This window comes from Taurulus bubalis (genome assembly GCF_910589615.1).
Source record: "Taurulus bubalis genome assembly, chromosome: 2".
Classification (NCBI taxonomy): domain Eukaryota; kingdom Metazoa; phylum Chordata; class Actinopteri; order Perciformes; family Cottidae; genus Taurulus; species Taurulus bubalis.
The window spans coordinates 8,185,049-8,204,710 of record NC_136590.1 but is presented as its reverse complement, the minus strand read 5'-3'; the positions used below and the strand labels follow the sequence as shown (position 1 = coordinate 8,204,710).

The 19,662-nt window shown below is 40.7% G+C and overlaps 1 protein-coding gene across 1 annotated transcript; it reads left to right on the top strand.

Annotated features, from left to right (window-relative positions):
• Nucleotides 1-4,844: 4,844 nt before the first annotated feature.
• fbxo11b (F-box protein 11b) lies at nucleotides 4,845-19,633 on the top strand. The gene is made up of 22 exons (XM_079235717.1): nucleotides 4,845-5,023; nucleotides 6,250-6,419; nucleotides 6,601-6,682; nucleotides 6,906-7,054; nucleotides 7,140-7,265; nucleotides 9,638-9,721; nucleotides 9,890-10,022; nucleotides 10,177-10,283; nucleotides 11,175-11,286; nucleotides 12,505-12,611; nucleotides 12,712-12,849; nucleotides 12,935-13,152; nucleotides 13,340-13,520; nucleotides 13,657-13,779; nucleotides 15,756-15,841; nucleotides 15,997-16,073; nucleotides 16,161-16,304; nucleotides 17,068-17,178; nucleotides 17,288-17,395; nucleotides 17,480-17,588; nucleotides 18,012-18,110; nucleotides 18,367-19,633. The coding sequence occupies exons 1-22, from the start codon at nucleotides 4,936-4,938 to the stop codon at nucleotides 18,494-18,496; spliced, it is 2,682 nt and encodes an 893-aa protein (XP_079091843.1). The 5' UTR covers nucleotides 4,845-4,935; the 3' UTR covers nucleotides 18,497-19,633.
• The last annotated feature ends 29 nt before the right edge of the window (nucleotides 19,634-19,662 follow it).

The window sequence follows — 19,662 nt, the reverse complement described above, 5'->3', positions numbered from 1 at the left end:
GTCTCAAGATAATTGAATAAATTGGAGTACTTTGAAACACTTTTACAAAGGTTTTGACAGTTTTGACACCCGAGATATCAGCACACGTACTTCACAAAATCACTATTCATTTGGCATAAAACGTTATGATTGAATGATGTTCATTAAGAAGCACACTGCAAGGATCAATACTAATAATCTCCTCATCAGCAGTTTCTGTGCACGCTGCACTAGACTGGAACTCCATTCCAGGGACCATTAGAGAACTACAAACGATTTGCCGGTCGACCATCATCTACCTGCATGCGTGTCTTTTATTGTTGTTTAGCTGTGTCTGACTGATTTATGTATTCCACATACTCTTCATGCTTTTATGTTCTGTGCCTCTGACATGGATGTTTTTTAGTGTCTAACAATGCAGCATAATCTTATTTTTAGTCCATTCTATTTCAGTTATCCCTCATTTAATTTGCTTTGTGTGTTTTGAATTTGTGAGCCTCTGTGTTGCATGTCTTGTTAGCACTTTACAAGTCCAAGAGTCTCCTGAATGATGATACTACGTATATTAATATTCTCACTCCATTCATTGTTTGTGCACGCGTTGTAAAGCATCAATATTGTATAACCTTGTATATTTAATCTTATTTCTGTTTTTAGGTTTGTTTTTTAACATCTGCCTCTCATGACTACAGATGAAAATAATCTCTTGGCTAACTCTGGCGCATTTACAGAATTGTTTTTTATTAATGTGTACTATCACCTTATTAAATATACCATTATTATACACTATGCTGTTGCTCTGCATGCCTCCACATCTCTCATACCCTTCAGTTTGTCTTAAAATGTGTAATTATCTATGTAATGTAATTACTATGAAGTGCTACTTTTTTCTATATATATATGTATTTTTCTATATATATGTTTTCAATGTCATTTATAAATGTGTTTATTTTATCCTCTCTGCTTGAATAGTTTTATTTTATGGTGAATGTGAGTGAGTGCATGAGGAGTCGTAAGAAAGGAGACCACACACACATTAAATTGAGCTGTCTTTATCTAGAAATGTTGTCCTTCAGAGCATCCACAGCTTTCAAGGACAAAGTGACCCTACCAACCTCAGGTCTGCGTGCCAGGGTGGCTGCTTGTGGCTGGTTGTGGGAGGGGAGGGGAGACTTCACAGCTGCTCTTTCTGCTATTACAGACAGATGGATATGGCAGCTAGATAAAGACACACACACACACACACACACACACACACACAAACACACACACACACACAGAGAGAGAGAGAGAGAGAGAGAGGGGGGGGGGGGGGGGGGGGTTTCAAGGCTGCAGCTGCGAGAAGGAATCTGAGTCCATCTCATTGATATGGATACACTGCCTCCTACATGCCAATGTAGAACGTGAGGGTGCATTTATACTCTTTAACCACCAGGTGGTGCTACTGTAACAGGGTGTATTATGACCTCTGCGCTCTAGTCATACATAAAACATATTTGAAGTCACCCTCTCAACAGTGAACTACAAACATATAACAATAGTAAATAATAATAAAACAATTGATAGAGACAGCAAAGACAATTTTTACAGCAGTTCAGCGTGAGGTAAAAAACAAAACAGAGGCATTAAACGATCACTATTATGTAAAAAAATAAATATAAAAAAAAAGAATACAGTTGCATACAAGGTTACATCGCTGTTGCTGTCTGCAACAATGAATAATGTTATTTATTCTTCTTACCTGCTCTTGCATCTTCGGTCTCCAGACAAAGTACTGAAATAATGTGAAACATTGGGGCTTTTAAAAAAAAAAAAGTATTATAAGTTGTGCTTCAGTTGTTGATCCAGGATACTTAGCTGCACTGCTTCAAGCAATAACATTTAGGGCATTATTATGACTTCAATTTTTGGCATTTTATACCCTTCTCTCTCTATGTTTTTCCAGTGTATCTCTCTGAAAAAAGGGAAAATATTCAACCAGCAGAACTGTATTTTGTTTTTTTCTACTCTGTATGAGAATGATTGTGATTGTGTGTATATGTGTTAACCAGAGGTGTCAAGTACCTTACTTAAGTAGAAATGTTGGGTATATATACTTTACTGGAGTATTTATATTTCAGACGACTTTTTACTTCTACTCCTTACATTTTCACGCAAATATCTGTACTTTCTACTCCCTACATTTTAAAAATAGCCTCGTTACTATTTCCTTTTGGTTTGTTTTCACTCCGGCTTGTCATCGTTCAAAAACACACACACACAAAACCTCTCCGCCCCGTTGCCCACAGATACGTGCGCGCGCACACAGGTGAGCACTGAGCACACACACCAGCGGACAGAGAGCGTCGAAAAATATGTCGCGTGAAAAGTAGACCGCTATATCTGCGTTTTAAACGCTCCCAGGGTGAAGATGCAACAGCAGCTCTCCTGTGAGCAGCAACCGGAGTTCTCCTCGCACCGGAGCAGCTCTTGAACCCGGAGCAGCTCTCCTGCTCCAGGTGAAACGAGCCAAAGTGCTCGTGTCTTCTACCAACAATGAGCTGCTGGCTTCACATATTACAAAAGTACAAAGTACACGGATATAAAACTAAGTCATTAATAAATACATGGACAAATGCCTGTACTTTCGGGTAAATGGTTACGGTACGCCGTTAACAGGTTACGCTTGCGCATGCGCGATTTGACGCGACGCCGTGACGCCTTTTCTTGCTGTTGCGTTTCTCAAAATAAAAAAACAGATCTATGCTCAATATTGAGCATGAATTGAGAGAGGCCGTATCAAATCTACAACCCCGTTTATAACATATGTGTCGAGGAAAGCAGTTTACTGCAGACACTAATATGGATACAACCTGATGGCTCACATATCTGCACTCATTCTGTTTTGTTTGGCAAAAAAAATTAAAAGCTTATTGTTTTCCACAATGAGCTATTTAGTAGTAACTAAATATGAGTACTTTTTTGCACAGATAGAACTTACACAAAACATTGTCTAATGGGGCAATCTGATTTACTTGAAAGTGATTGCAATTTTCTTTATTCTGTTATTTATAAAAGCACAGATGAGTCACACAATTATGTTATTTACAGAAAAAAGTTTGAGAACCACAGCTTTAAGTGTTTGTGTCGGAGTCGCCGCCACCGCCGCCTATTTTGCACTATTACAATACTTATAGGCAACTAGTTATCATGTCTTCCGCTCCATGAAACGCATGTTAATGCTCAGTAGTACACATATGGTACTTTAATGTATTTGCATTGTAATAAAATGTGATCATTTTAAATGGGCATGTATACAGCTGAAACGGGTAGCCTAGTGCATCCCACATTTTTCAACATAACATTTTAAAACATTATAGTCATTATGGCCTTTATAAAAATGATTGTTTTGGGGGAGGTGGGGTAGTGCACTATAGGCCCCTGAGACGCGGCTTAAGAGTTTGTCCTTAATGGAAAAAAAACATTCCCCTTACATTACTTTTACTTTTATACTTTTAAGTAGTTTTTAAACCAGTACTTTTACTTAAGTAAAAAGCTTGAGTTGATACTTCAACTTTTACAGAAGTATTTTTAAACCCTAGTATCTATACTTCTACTTGAGTAATGAATGTGAATACTTTTTGACACCTCTGGTGTTAACCTTGATTATTAAAAGTTCCTACATGAAGATATTTTCCAGCGACAACCAGGTGACAAAAGAAAAAGAAAAAGAAAGGAAACTCCAGATAAGATATTACAACATTGCACCAGTCTCAGCGACGCTGTGAGATCATAGCCTAATCGTTTGTAGCCAAATAATGCCATCTGGTGGTCCAATTACATGAAATGATACTAATTGACAAAATGTGTTCTTTCACTCAAAATCGATTGAGACTCCCACAGGCCTGAACAATATAGCTGTAAAAAGTTCAAGTTTAGTCGGCATTCATGTGAGTGAAAATGGATTCCAATTGTATTGCCACTGAAATAAATATAGGCTTTTTCAATGTGTATTCCTAATTGAGTTAAACAATGGTACGTTTTCAACTTTAATCATACATGATTAATTAAGTTTGTATTTAAATCAAATGACCCAAAATAAATGTTTGAAGTAATGAAAACAATGATAATTCAATTTCCCGGTCGATTATTCCATTTAAAATATTAATTACGATTTTAACTTGGAAATATAATCATAAAATAAACTTAGGGATTTTCATTTTTACTTTAGAATCTGAACTTTACTCCACCTATCTTCAGCTCACAATTAATGTATCTTGTCTCCCAAATTAGAACCGAAATTACATTTCTGGTTGATTTTAAGATTTTAAAATGTGAAAATCTAATTGTGTAAACTTCTCAACATACATTTCTTGCAACCTAACTTCAGCCACTGTCCTACAAATGCTCAATTGGTTCAACACACTCACACCTTCGCATATATATGGAAAATAATAAATCAATTACATAGGAAAACAATTAGACAAATGATATAGCGCTATATGACAATGGGGTTTAGCTGCAAATGGTCTTTTAGATTATTACTGCCCGTGCATTGATCAAATCGCCGCTTGACCGATCCCGAACCCCAACAGAAAGGTTTGTCAAGTCGTCTCCTACGACGCTCCTGATTGGCCGCTGCAGGGGCGCTATTATAAAACGCCAGATATGATTGGCCGAGCGGTCGCTCACGCTCTTTTTTTCTTCTTCTCGCGATTGTTTCCCGTGTGAGTTAATGGCTCCTCCTGCTACAGACTGAGACGAAGCTGGCACCGAGCAGCGATACGGGGGGAGCTGTAACACCACGGAGGGAGAGAAAAAACGAATACACCCCCCAAATACCAGCGGGTTTTTAATCGCAATTGTTTGGGGGTATCTTGGAAAAAGGCCGCGCGGGTGGTAGTTTGGGTCGAGGGGTACATTTCGAAGCGGGCGGTCGAGGATAGCAGTCTATTTTTCCAACAACCAACTCCCCAGATGAACTCCGTCAGAGCCACCAACAGGAGACCCAGGCGAGTGTCGAGGCCGCGCCCGGTGCAGCCTGAACGGAACAACGGGGACAGAGGTACGGACGGACGCAGACAGCTAACGGTCGAAGGCGAAGCCGTGTCATGCGCCAACGGCCTTCACGTAACGTTCGTTGTTTGGCTGTTGGCCTGTTTACCACTCATAGAGACGGCGGGTTTGGCAGGAAAAGCCGAGGCTTCTCGCTCTGTGGCTTAGGCCAGGCCGCGCTTTGTTTGGCTTGAGTGATTGGGGCTAGCTAACGCCGCTAGCTAGCTTACCAGGTTATGTGGAGGGTTGGGGGTTGTCTTCGCGGAACGTAATGCATATGTAGCTAAACGTTCGACATTAATAGCGCATATTCAGGTGACCCCCGCAGGAGGCAAAGGGCTCTGCTTGACACGCTCGGACCAAAATCTGCGTGTCTCCTCGGCCGTCGCATTCCCAGCTGTCACTAACGATTCTGAAGGTGTAAATCTGCGGCGTCTTCGGACTGCCATTTTTGGGGTGTAACATTTACAAAAACATTAGCTAGTTGAACCCCCCCCTCCCCTTCCAGCTTCAAGAGGCCACGCAAGATCAGCTGTGATGGATGATACGGTGTGGTTTTTTTGGGGGGGGATGAATTTACTCAGTCCATTTTCTCTGCTCGGGGCTGTTTTAGTTCAAAGCTTACGTAGCAAGCCTATTTGGACCCACGTCCCCTTCCTTGTTCTCGGAGCCTATTAGCCGTAGCTCGATTTGTTTACACCGCGGATTTGCCAGCTACGCAGTTCAGTTTTTAGCCATTAGCCGCACGTCTGATCGACTTCATCTGCGGCCCTTAATAATGACAGCACCGTAAAAGATGAGTCTGCTTTTGCACACACGGGACACAGAGGCAAATGCACATTGCCTGATTTCAGTTGTGTATGACTAGATATGAAAGACTGGTAATATGACTGCAGGGGGTGCATCTGCCATTATCAATCACTAACCTTTTGTCTGCCTTACCAACTCTTACCCTGTCTGTTAGCCTGCGTAATGTACTTGCAGTGTGTGAGCTGAATGCACACCTTGTGTAATTAATGTAAAGAAGAACAACTGTGTCAGTGGTTAAAGTGTTTCCTGCAATTACTGGAGACCTTTTTTGTTGAGTATTTGAGCAATAGAGCGATGATTGGGCTTCTCAGAGAAATTCCCAGTGCTGTTTTTTTGCATGGTCTTGCACTATACTGCAGCTTTGTGCATTGAAGTGCCTCTTGACAAAGTGGTATGTATAGGAAATCTGTTTTCCTTTTTGTCCAGATGAGGAGGCTCCTGCAGCAGCTGCAGCAGAGATGGCTATTGAGGAGTCTGGTCCAGGAGCTCAGAACAGTCCCTATCAGCTTCGACGCAAGACCCTGCTTCCCAAGAGAACCGCTGCTGCCTCTGCCTCTGCCACCGCCTCTGCCTGCCCCAGCAAGGGCTCAATGGAGGTTAGACTGAAACATTAAAATGCATTTTTTGTGTGTGCATTGGCCACAGTGTGCATGTCTGATTGATTGTGTTTAACTTTTGAAAGAACAATGATTTTGTGACAGCAGTACATTTTCCAGATGATTACGTAGTGCTTGAATCTTGGCATGGAGTTGATATCCTATTTTCCCTCTTTTACAGGGAGCTTCAACTTCATCAACAGAGGCCTTTGGCCATCGAGCCAAGCGGGCACGAGTGTCCGGTAAGAGCCACGATCTGCCAGGTGTGTGTTAAATCTCCACAGCTGGGGAAAGGAGAGTGTTAGCTTTTTTTCTCCTTTTAAAAAAAAAAATCTTTATTGATTTTCTGTGTGCGCTGGTAAATCTTGTTACTTTGCAATCTATTTAACAGCATGACTCCATAGTTTAATGTGCTTGGATTGAAAATAGTTTTCATGAAGCTTACATTGTGTGTGTGTGTGTGTGTGTGTATTTGTGTGTCTTTAGCAGCCCCAGCAGAGCAATATCTGCAACAGAAGCTTCCAGATGAGGTTGTTTTGAAGATCTTTTCCTACTTACTGGAACAGGACCTCTGCCAGGCAGCTTGTGTCTGCAAGAGATTCAGCCAGCTAGCCAACGACCCCATCCTATGGTTTGTGCTGCTGAAGAGATGGAAACTTGTCTTTTCATTCAAAGGCAAACAACTGAAATATATTTTGTGATATTTAATATTCCAGGAAGCGTCTATACATGGAGGTATTTGAGTACACGCGTCCCATGATGCATCCTGAGCCAGGCAGGTTCTACCAAGTCAGCCCAGAGGAGCATGAAAACCCAAACCCCTGGAAGGAGAGCTTCCAACAGCTGGTAAGTCTGCCGTCTTTTCTCTGATTTTTGTTTTACCGTGAAAACGAAAGTGCTCTCTAAAGAGCATAAATATCTTTGCACACACTTGGATTATTGTTTAACATTTTCTCTCTATATATTACAAATAAACAATGTTCAGTTATGAAAAAGTCATATATGGCCTTGCAATACAATCCATGCCACTCACTTGGGTAACAATATCTAGCTTTGGGAAAGAAAAACACTTCACACGCATTAGAAAGAGAAAAAGTCCTGTTCTATTTTTTTAAATATCTTGAAATATACAGGGAGATACGCAAGCATTACTAGCGCAATATAACATGGATAAGCACTTAGGATGAGGTTGTTCCGGTAGATGAAGGTGTCTGGGATTGACGGTGTTCAGAGCGATGGCCAATAACGGATGCCTTTGCCAATGTAAAGAGACATATTTTGTTGTTTCTCATTAATGTATTACATTTATTATTATGAATATTATCAGTAGTAGTATTATATTAAATTGCGCCTCTCATTGTGCGACACATGCAATGTACACACACGACTGAATGGCATTTAAGCAAAGACATCGTTAAATAGGCTTTGTGTTAAATAGGCTTTGTGTCAAACATTGTTAGGAAATATTGGCCTAACGTAATTGGTAGAAAGTGAAAATAAGTAATGTCCTCCTCCATGGGACAGTGCAGCATGAATGACTGTAGTTGGAGCAAAGAAGAAAACAACACTGTCAACATTACATTTTCTTTCCACCGCACATAAACAGGGTTGACCAATTTTTCCATTCATGATAAAGTGGCCGAAACTCAAAATAATGCGCTGTCCCTGGTACTGAATGGAGAAGGGACAGACAGAACACGCGTCACTTCTGTTCAGCTTTGCTTGTTTTTCGTGGTTGTAAATGCAACTTCTGGCCCAAATTCTATTTATATATTCTGGTGTTTCCCAGTGGATTTTGTGAGACTATAGTGGGTAGACCTTTGACGCTCTAGGCGGTCTGGGGGCATGCTCCACTAAAGTATTTCCATCTTATGTAACTTTATACTTCTATTCCATTACATCCCAGAGGAAGCTATGTATCTTTGACTTCAACACATTTATTTGACAACATAAGTTACTAAATTGGCTACTTTGCAGATTCAGATTCTTACTACAACTAATAAGACATGATGTATTACTAGGTGGTATTTACAGTGGGCTAATTATTGAGTGTATAAAGTAATTCAAATTAACTGTGAACACATAAATGCATCAATAAATACCATCACGGTGGGTTGGCCTACATCACTGAAGACATGTCTCCCAGGGTCAACCATTGCACCGGGAACATAGGGCTCCGTCACTCAGAGGTCGCAGTGAGCACTAAGTACATGGCAACGTCCACAGCGCACCGCTGCAGAGGAAATGCGCCCGTGAAAAGTATTTTCCGTTCCTTATGAAACTATGGCGGAAGACTTTGCCGGGCCGCCACAGTCTAGTTATGTAATGGGAGACGCTGATATTCTGTAATTGTAGCCACATTTTTAGAGCAGTTCCTTAGTCTGTTCTGTCTTTGAACAGCACATACAGTATTTCTCATTAGTTCCTTCTCACAATGAATGAATTCAGGCCTTTCACAGATGGAACAGTGTAGCATGTTCACATGATCATAATGTTCTTCTAAGGCTATGTCAACAATTGTGTCTGCATCTCATTATCTATTTATGTAAAACCAGAGTTTTTCACGCTAATAATCGTCTGAGGTCGTCAGGCTAATGGAAGGAAAACATGTTTGCTTTTTTAATTATAATGTCAAAGGGAAATTCAAGGTGAAAGTCCCAAAAAATCCTGCGGCACACATTATAAAAATAAACTGCGATTTGATCACCTGACTTCAGTTTTGCAAGAGCCCTACCTCTTACTGTTTGGATTCTAATTGTAACGTCTCGAAATGAAAGAGGGCAGTGTTTGGCTGTTGCATTCATTGTAATAACTCGGAAATCAACATTTGCATACATTCTTGTTTACAAATCCTAGACGTATGCCTTTCCCCCCCAGTAACTTAATAATACTATAATTGTATCTCCTTATGAGAAACGTTGGTTGCCGTATTCACAGCGAACATGCAGCAGGCAACAAGGGTCACAAGTAAACTTTGCTTTAAAGGGTCACATTTCAAAAACATCGGAAACCACTGATGCACTGACTTTTTGTGGTACCCCCTTGTGTAGTAGCACATTAGATGTTGTGTTTTCTATTCAAAAACCTCTGCACCTACATTCACAGTATTTGTGTGTCAAACATATTTGTTTTACTAGCAATAACTAGGTGGTATGAGCACCATGTTAATGTTTGGTGTGATCACCAGAAACTTGACTTGGATGTTTTCTGTGTTACAGTACAAAGGTGCTCATGTAAAACCGGGCTTTGCCGAGCATTTCTACAGTAACCCCGGCAGATACAAAGGCAGAGAGAATATGCTGGTAAGTCATGGCTAAAAGACAACATCAGGATTTGTTTGATTGGCTATGTTTCACTGACATTTATGCAAAGCAGTCATTGTAAACACCTGCTTGTTTTTCCAAAAGGCCTTGTGATGATTTGTATTTGTGTATATTCTGCCTGAAGGTGTTTGTACCTTTCCCCTACAGTATTACGACACCATTGAGGATGCGCTGGGTGGAGTGCAAGAAGCTCACTTTGACGGTCTAATTTTTGTCCACTCCGGCATCTATACAGACGAGTGGATTTATATAGAGTCCCCCATCACCATGATTGGTGCAGGTATGCATGTTTCCCTTACTGGAAAGAACTTAAGACTTTACCTTGATGCTTGCGCCGCATGCAATCAATATCTCACTTAAGATAGGACACACTCTGTGGTGTTAATGTCCATATTTATGAGGGTGTTAATGAGTGTGTTCTGCTTTCCCCTAAGCTCCGGGTAAAGTAGCAGACAAGGTGGTGATCGAGAATACTAGAGACTCAACGTTTGTCTTCATGGAGGGCTCGGAGGATGCCTATGTGGGATACATGACCATCAAGGCGAGCATAGATCTCACTTCTCTCTCTCTCTTTTTTTTTTTTACACTGAAGCTTGAAGAATGGCTGCCTGTATATTAAATAACCTGTTTTTTAGTCTCATCACAGGGCTCTGCTGTTAAGCTATGTAGTCACAGTGGGAAAGGCCAGCTTTGTCTCTTTATTTAATCATAGTTGAAGATAATATTATTATTATTTCCCAAATGGAGACTTGATTTCTGCAAGTAAGAACCACAAATGAGGCAAACAACAAATATTAGTCTTGTAAGGATAATAAAACCAAATTGTGTTGTCGACTAAAAGATTTGTCTCTGCACTTTTTGGGATTGGAAAAGGACACTGAGACCAACCTATGAAAGATGCCACATAAAACTTCCAAAACATACTGGTCTGATATTGGTGCTGTTCTTTGCTGCTGCTTCATCATGTTGTCGTTTGCTGATCAGATATTTTTTTTTAATTACAAGCCAAAAGATAAATGAGCCAGGTGCATTTTATTAAAGGGTTTAGACTATCGAAATGAGTTGACGCTATGGCGATTACACAATACAAAATCACACGATTTGGGTATAATTTTCACTTTTACGTTGGTTGTCTGGATTGTTTTATATATGGAGTTAAACCAGTTTTAACAATTTATACGTTATGAGACGAATTTGTTCAAGAATGTGAATGTTGCTCGTTTTCATGTGACATCGTTTTGATTGTTCTATGTCTCCCGTGGTGTAATATTTCACTGTGTTCTGGTTATCTCCTGGTATCAGCTACCAGTATTAGTGGCACTAATGCCTCCAGTCGGGAGAGTCTAGTGTGGATGTGGTGGGTGGAAAGAAGCTTGATGTGTTGTCAGTAAGCGCAGCCACTGTCTGACCTCTGCTGCTCTTCTCTCCGCAGTTTAATCCTGATGATAAGTCAGCGCAGCACCATAACGCCCATCACTGTCTGGAGATCACAGTCAACTGCAGCCCCAACATCGACCACTGCATCATCCGCTCCACATGCACAGGTAACGCACATACGGACCACTGGGAGAGCACGCAATGACATGAGCATCCGTACAGCTCAAAGAGCAACAACAGAATTCAAAGATGCAACATTAGATTCACAGTAGAATTTACTGCATGGACTGTGTATTATTTAAGATAGTCTTGCACACATGTTTGCGTGTTCACCTGTATTATAACAGTTTAAAGCCATGTTTTTCTATAGTTTAAAACGGTGTCAAGTGTCCTTAATTATGGTACATCATTAAATGACCCGTGTGGTCATTATGTCCCAGGACGAGAGACTAAAAAACACACTTTGAGCAGTAGTTTTTTACAAAAACTATTTTCGGAATACTTTGTTATAGCAAGGGGAAAAGTGGTTTGGAAAGGTCTGTGCCTGTTTTGTTTTTTATATAACACCCACCTTGATTAGTTTCCATCAACCTGGGTCATGTAATCTTATGTTTGTAGTCTTCATGTAGCATGAAATGCCAAACAGCACCTTTTGGCATCAATAAATAAAATATCTTTGTGTGTGGAATCTACTTCTACCTCAAAGATCACAACCTTTTGATATTTATTGCCTACAGTGTTGCCAATACTGAGATGCCAGTATTACTTTTTGCGTATGTGTGCTACATTTGCCGGTTTCAGCTTATGTGTATCGATTTGCTTGCTTTGGTCTGTTCATGTCATTGTAGATTAAAAGGCACATCAATTAGGATTTGTGGGTTGCAGTTTGTAAAGACAACATTCAAAGTTAGCCCCTCCATCCCAGCTCAATGAGGATTACGTAGCTCGTCAAAGGGAAAAAAACAACAACTCCAGATTCACTCTTGTTTTGGAAACGAACTTTGTCCGCTTTGCGTTTTCCCACTCTACATTTGCCATTTTTATCTCCGCTGTGTCCGCCATTTTTGTAGTTTCTTCTTGGATCTGTGCTTTCAATCTGGCATCTGGACGCTTTTTTCTTCTTCTTTTTTCCAAGAAACAACCGAAATACAATAAGAAAAGAAAATGACCGTAAGAGGGCATAGTCTCTGCAGATACAGATATCACCTCTACCTTTGTCATAATTGAGGGGGATAATTAAATAATTAAGTCTTTAAATTGTCTTTATAGGAAAAACCTACGCCTTTTTGTTTGTTTTTGATTGCTGCTAAATTGATAGAATTGACCATTACTTGCAGCTCTACTGTAGTGTGAAACTACTGTTTTCTTTGTTTTCCCGTCTTTAGTGGGTTCGGCTGTGTGTGTGAGTGGTCAGGGAGCGTGTCCAACCATCAAACACTGCAACATCAGTGACTGTGAGAACGTAGGACTGTACATTACAGATCACGCACAGGTAAGTTACTTTTCCCACCTCAATAGTAACAAATGATTTGCCATAGACACACACACACAAACTTCTCACAGGCTTCTGACTTTCTTCTCATTTGTTTCAGGGCATTTATGAAGACAATGAGATCAGCAACAATGCGCTAGCGGGAATTTGGGTTAAAAACCACGGTAATCCCATCATTAGACGTAACCACATCCACCACGGTCGAGACGTTGGCGTGTTCACCTTTGATCACGGCATGGTAAGTACACAAACTGTCATTTCATACATTTTACTTGAAAGAATCATCGCAGACTATCTAATTTGTCTTCTTTTCTGTGTCTCAGGGTTACTTTGAGAACTGCAACATCCATAGAAACCGCATAGCAGGCTTTGAAGTGAAAGCCTACGCCAACCCCACAGTGGTGCGCTGTGAGATCCATCATGGCCAAACAGGAGGCATCTACGTCCATGAGAAGGGACGGGGACAGTTTATAGAGAACAAAATCTATGCCAATAACTTTGCTGGTGTGTGGATCACGTCCAACAGCGACCCGACGATACGGTGAGGACACAAAACATCACACTGGACAGTTGTAATATACTTAGAGAGGGACGAAGGCTATTTGGACACAGCAAGACAGCAAATGTGTCGAAGCCAGCACGACCTTTATCGATACAGACAAACATATGCTTGTGTATGAATTTTGTCTATTCCAAGATTGTGACAGTTATTTTCTTTTTATGTCTAGGGGAAATGCTATATTCAACGGTAACCAGGGAGGGGTGTACATATTTGGAGATGGACGGGGTTTGATAGAGAGTAACGATATCTATGGTAACGCCTTGGCGGGAATCCAGATCCGAACCAACAGCTGCCCCATTGTACGGCACAACAAGATCCACGATGGTCAGCATGGGGGAATCTATGTGGTAAATGCACTCTTCATTTTTGTTCGAATGTAATCCCTCTCCAGCCAGTCGGGCACTTTTTTCTCTTTTTTAATAAGAACTTAAAAATGTCCCCCGTCAGGCGTTTTTGACCGCTGACTCTGCTTTTGTGTTTCAGCACGAGAAAGGCCAGGGGGTGATAGAGGAGAATGAGGTTTATAGCAACACCCTGGCTGGAGTCTGGGTGACCACAGGCAGCACTCCTGTCCTCCGCAAGAACCGCATCCACAGTGGCAAACAGGTAAAATAACCATGGTCAAACATTGCGCATATATATATATATATATATATATATATATATATATATATATATATATATATATATATGTGTATATATATATATATGTATATGTATGTATATACATACATACATACATACATACATACACACACACATACATACACACACACACACAGGAAATCTGATTTAATATCCTCAATTGATGATATCTCATGCTTTTTGACATTCAAGAGTCAGAAGCAGCTGCAGTGAAGTGATAAACATAACTGAAATCCAGGGGCATTTCAATAAATATTGGGGGCACTTTTTGTAACTTGTGAAATAACATTTGTTCAAAATAATAAATATACCTATTTAGGCTTAAAGTATATGAGCAATTGCTATCAAATGGCAATAATAATTATTATTATTAACTATTAGGCAGTAATCTACAGATTCAAAGTGTTTGTTTAGATTTTTTGAACAAACAGAAAACATAAATCAGACAATCATATTCAATTGTATTCTTTTTTTTCTTTCTGGTAATTCATTGTTATTACATTTTTTTTTTTAATAATTCTAAATTATATTTATTGATTTGTTGTTACCTTAATCACGTTGTACCTACTAGGGCTGGGAATCACCACAGGTCCCACAATTCTATTTATACTGCATATTGTATCTAAGAAGATCAAGTTTCATCTCACTTCAATAATTTTAATTGCAGCAAAATGTGATTGTCAGACAAACTGACCAACATGTCATCAATGTTGTCATTCGAGCTGGATGCGCCGAAGAGGGGGCGGGGCTTATCTCTGTGCCGTTTTCATTTACGCCTTCCACCATGGAAATAACCACTCTTTCTGCTTCATACTTGTTGTGGAAATCCCAAAAACATCGGAACGTCCTTGTGTCTGGGTTTATAATATTATCCGTAGCCACACAGCTCGGTGGATTTCACGCGAGGAAGTGCGTCTGAATGACGGCCGCTTCCAACGCTGCTAGGGGACCCGTAGCCAGTTTGATGCTTTTTCTATCGTCTTTGACCAGCGCCGTGTCGCGCATGTTGTCCTGTGTGTCGCGCAATAGCTGTGCAACAGCGGCGCTACGAGTGACAGGAAGTCAAGACGGTTGATTTTAAACGAGGACGGCACATTTCTAAGTTCATTAAGTTATCATACTTATTAGGGGAAATTGTGAGGGCATTTTTGGCCCTCTCCTAGTGATATCAGGGGCAAAATTATATTTCTTAGGGGCAGTTTTTCCCTTTGCCCTCGTGTATTTCCGGCGCTGATCTGAGTAATACAAATACTGCGCATTTACTTAGAAGTATAAAATGAACTAATGAAAGCCATCTAATGTTGGTTTCTTTGGGAAATCTGGTTCGGGTTTGACGATAGTAAACATCATAGTTGTAGTTGGGGTAACCCAGGTAGGTTTGCGGTTCTAGATGCCAGACATGCTTAGGAAGATGTACTGCACCATGTACACACACTTTTACTTGGGTGTTTTGTGTGTGTGGACCAAAAACCCTGTCTCTGAATTTCCAAACCCTTCTAAAAACATTTCCGCATGTGACCTGATGTCGGTTTCTGCATGATGACATGGCTTCATGTACATGTTTTTATTTTATTTTGTATCCTTAGTCAAGTGTATTACCTACAGTCACACAGAAATGCGAAAAAATTAACCGATCAATGCAGCGATGGACCAGCATCTCATGTTCTACATGGTAAAATTAAGTCTTGTGGCTTTGAAGATAAAACAGGTTGATTTTAATCCTCAAATAATCAGAAACTGTTCTTTAATTGGTTTACTTGGCTGTCTTTAGTTCAGTTGTCTTCTACTGTCTCCTTTCCTGTTTGGGGGAAAAAATAACTTTAATGTTGAATCTACAATTTATATCTACAATGTCCTGATTGTGCCATTTTTATGTTAAACACATTTCTATCATCTTGGGTTTTTTCAATGTGGTAATTTGTCTTTTTTTTTTTTAGGTCGGCGTGTATTTCTATGACAACGGTCATGGTGTGTTGGAAGACAATGACATCTACAATCACATGTACTCGGGTGTACAAATTAGGTAAAGATTACCACCTTTTTAAGCAGTGAATGTACTTTTTTTTTAATTTCCAGATCATTGTATGCAAAAGATTGAGCATGTGACAAACTTTTCTAGTTTTATTTTGCCACTCTTATGTATACTCTATGATTTTAATTGCTGTTGAATCTTGACAGGACGGGGAGCAACCCAAAGATCAGGCGCAACAAGATATGGGGAGGCCAGAATGGAGGGATTTTAGTCTACAACTCGGGTGCGTATTTCTCCCCCTGACTCCGTTTGTCTCACATGTAGTATGTGTGTACTCGCTATGTGTCTAATGTGATGTTTAATACAACAGGTCTGGGCTTCATTGAGGACAATGAGATCTTTGATAATGCCATGGCGGGGGTGTGGATTAAGACGGATAGCAACCCCACACTGAGACGAAATAAGATTCATGACGGCAGAGATGGAGGCATCTGCATCTTCAATGGAGGCAGAGGTACTTGTAGCCAGATAATTAAGAAAACAACACATAACTTCTGAAATGTTGTAAATCTGAAAATGAATAGTACAAACAACTAGGGCTGTCGAGGATTATTCTAAATTCAACACTGTTTGTAGACCCCCTTGTATCGATTAGTTAGTTTTATTTCCCTGCCCACTGCTGCAAGTGAGGGAAATCTGCCTGTAGTGAAACGGATGAGCTCACAGACAGACGGAGCCTTGATCAATCAATATAAATATAGTTATTGCTTTCAAAACAAATATACGCCAATATATTTGTGTGATTTTTTTTTTTTTTTTTTTTTTTTTTTTAAAAAGAAAAAAAGCTGGCTATGCAGATTACGCTTCACTAAAAGCATTTTAGCAACCTTTAAGATAAGATGTAGAACTCTGCCTCAGACGGAGAGAGAGTGAGAGACGGTGTGTCCTAACGGCAAGCGTTAGCTTAGAAGATGTACCTTTTTGAAGGGGGAAAAAACTATTTTTATCATGTGATATTTACGGGAAGCAACATACAATACAGCCAACATCAGCTCCCTGTTGATCTCCCTCCAGCCGGCTGCCACCGTGTTTAGGTTGTTGTCATGAAATGAAGATGCGTGCGACAAAAGCTTCAGTTAAAAATGGCGCTAAGCAGTGAGTGCCGTGTCGATTGCGGCCAGTTAGGACGCGGTGCAAAACTTCAGTGTCTAGATTCTCACATTAAAATGTTCCCCTGTAAATCTACAGGTTGAATCATGAAATCTTTTTCTCCGTAGGTCTGCTGGAAGAGAACGACATCTTCAGGAACGCTCAAGCCGGAGTGCTAATCAGCACAAACAGCCACCCGATACTCCGCAAGAACCGCATTTTTGATGGCTTCGCTGCAGGTTAGCTTTTTTCTTTCTTTCTCTTCCTCAACTCCACATGAGCACAAATAACATCTCCGCTTGTATCTCCGTTTGGTGCTGATGAAAGACTTCTCTTTTACTTCTCAAGGTATTGAAATCACTAACCACGCCACAGCCACGCTGGAGGGCAACCAGATCTTCAACAATCGCTTTGGGGGCCTGTTTTTGGCCTCGGGAGTCAACGTCACCATGAAGGGTAACTCCTTTTTGGACTTTCAGTCGTTGCTCAATCTGGGTAGTTGCTTGTTTCTCATCACATTTTCTGTCCCCTCTCTGTCAGATAATAAGATTCTAAATAACCAGGATGCCATTGAGAAGGCAGTGAGCCGAGGACAGTGCCTCTACAAGATCTCTAGCTACACCAGTTACCCCATGCACGACTTCTACAGGTAAACGGTCCAGAAAGACATTTTAGTAGCGCTGAAACTATTACAACACAAGATTCATATTTTCATCTTCTATAGTTATATAAGATTGTTTTTAAAGGCTAAACCCAACGTTGCCTCGTTCCAACTTTTAGTTGTGAGGATTTCCTGTTTTTTCTTTTCTGATGTGACCGTTGAAGAAATACATTTCTTTGGGCTGTTGTTGGCCAAAACTAAAAGTATGAAAACATCTACTTGGGCTGTAGGAAATTGTGATTCCAATTAATCAATTGAATCGTTAGGTGCTAGCCTGTATTTAAGAAACATGATTAAAGTCCTATTAGATGAGTAAGGATTTTGACAATTAAAAAAGTCTCCCAATGAACCAATTTTTATTTTCTCATTGTGTTTATGTAAATTCATCCGTTTCGTCTTTCATCCCTCCAGATGTCACACCTGTAATACGACGGATAGGAACGCCATCTGTGTAAACTGCATCAAAAAATGCCACCAAGGGCACGATGTAGAGTTTATACGGCATGATCGGTAAGACATCTTTGGTTTCCTGTTTGACCTTTTCTTTCTGACGAACATTTTTATTTGTGGGGGGGAAAGATCTAGGAATTTGTTTTGATGTTTAATATTGAAAAAAACAGTGAAAATCACATTTTTCAATTCCACTCAGTGTTTTTTTTTTATTTTATTAATGTAAATCTTTTAAAGGGTAGTTTTAACGCTGTCTCTCACTTAAATATATGACTTGTATATTAAGAAGGGTCTCTGGTCTCTGCTCCTTTTTTAGGTTTTTCTGTGACTGCGGAGCGGGAACGTTGTCCAACCCGTGTACGCTGGCCGGAGAGCCCACACACGACACAGACACTCTGTATGACTCGGCGCCGCCCATCGAGTCCAACACGCTCCAACATAACTGAAGGCAGCCGGTCCAGTTACACTCTCTCACATAAGCATATAAACACATTACATTGCACACAGCCATTCACTCTCACACATACAGTTAAATACACACATCCACTTGCAGCCATAAGGACCCAGAGAGACTCTGTAATTGCGGCGCTCTCAAATGGGATCACGGTGAAAGAGGCTGCAGAGGAAGCCGCTTCCTGCCCGCTGCAGTCAGACACACTGCAGCAGAGGCAAACTCCACTAGAGGGAGCAGTGGAGCCAAGGGTAGACTGACTGAACGGCCACAAGAGATTCCTCACTTGAGTGTTTCTTAATGCAGCCTGTAGACAAAGAAGATGAGAAGGGCTATGCAGCGGGGCTGTCGATGGCGGCCTGCGCCGCACTGGCAGCGCATGAAGATCCCCACCCCGGTGTTAATCCTCGGCTCCCAGCCCACTTCTTCTTCCTCACAAAAAACTGCTGTCAAAGAGACTTCCTGCTTCCTCGCAGCTGCCATCCCCATTGGCTGCCCAGGCAGTTGTAACTAGGCAACATATGGGCGGATGTTGCTCTGTTGTGTGTGGATAAAGAGCAAGATTGTGTGTGTGTGTGTGTGTGTGTGTGTGTGATGGAGCACTTGGGCTTTTTAAAAAAGAAAAAGGAAAAAAAAATGTTCTGATCAGTGGATTTTATTTCAATGCTTTCTCATGTAGTTTTGTATTTTCAAGCAAAAAGTTGACTGTATTTGAATGTCTTTTATTTTATTATATATTATAATTATTTTTCTTTTGGTTAGCATCCCTCCTCCCGTCCCGACTCCAAGGCAAAGTGCAGAAACTCGCACGTCCCAGTGGTGAAGTTCTTTCTGTGAAAGAGAATTTAAACACTAAAAACCCTCTCCAGTATATTTAGCTTAAATGGCAGGTGGAGGGGCTCCACACTTGTATAAAGGTGTGTATGTGTGTAAATGTGTGTTGTGTACAGTGGAAGTTGTGTGTGTGTGTGTGTATATGTTTATAAGTTGATGCAGTCAGTGTTTTGTGGAGAGGGTTACAATAAGGAGTCAGAGCTCCTTTGAACTGGAACTGAGGAGTCAATCTGCTGTCCCGCCCCCACACCTTTTCTCCCCCGTGTATCGTGGTGACTGTGGCTCCTCATGCAGCCTGAATCGTATGCATGTACCATAACATCTAGA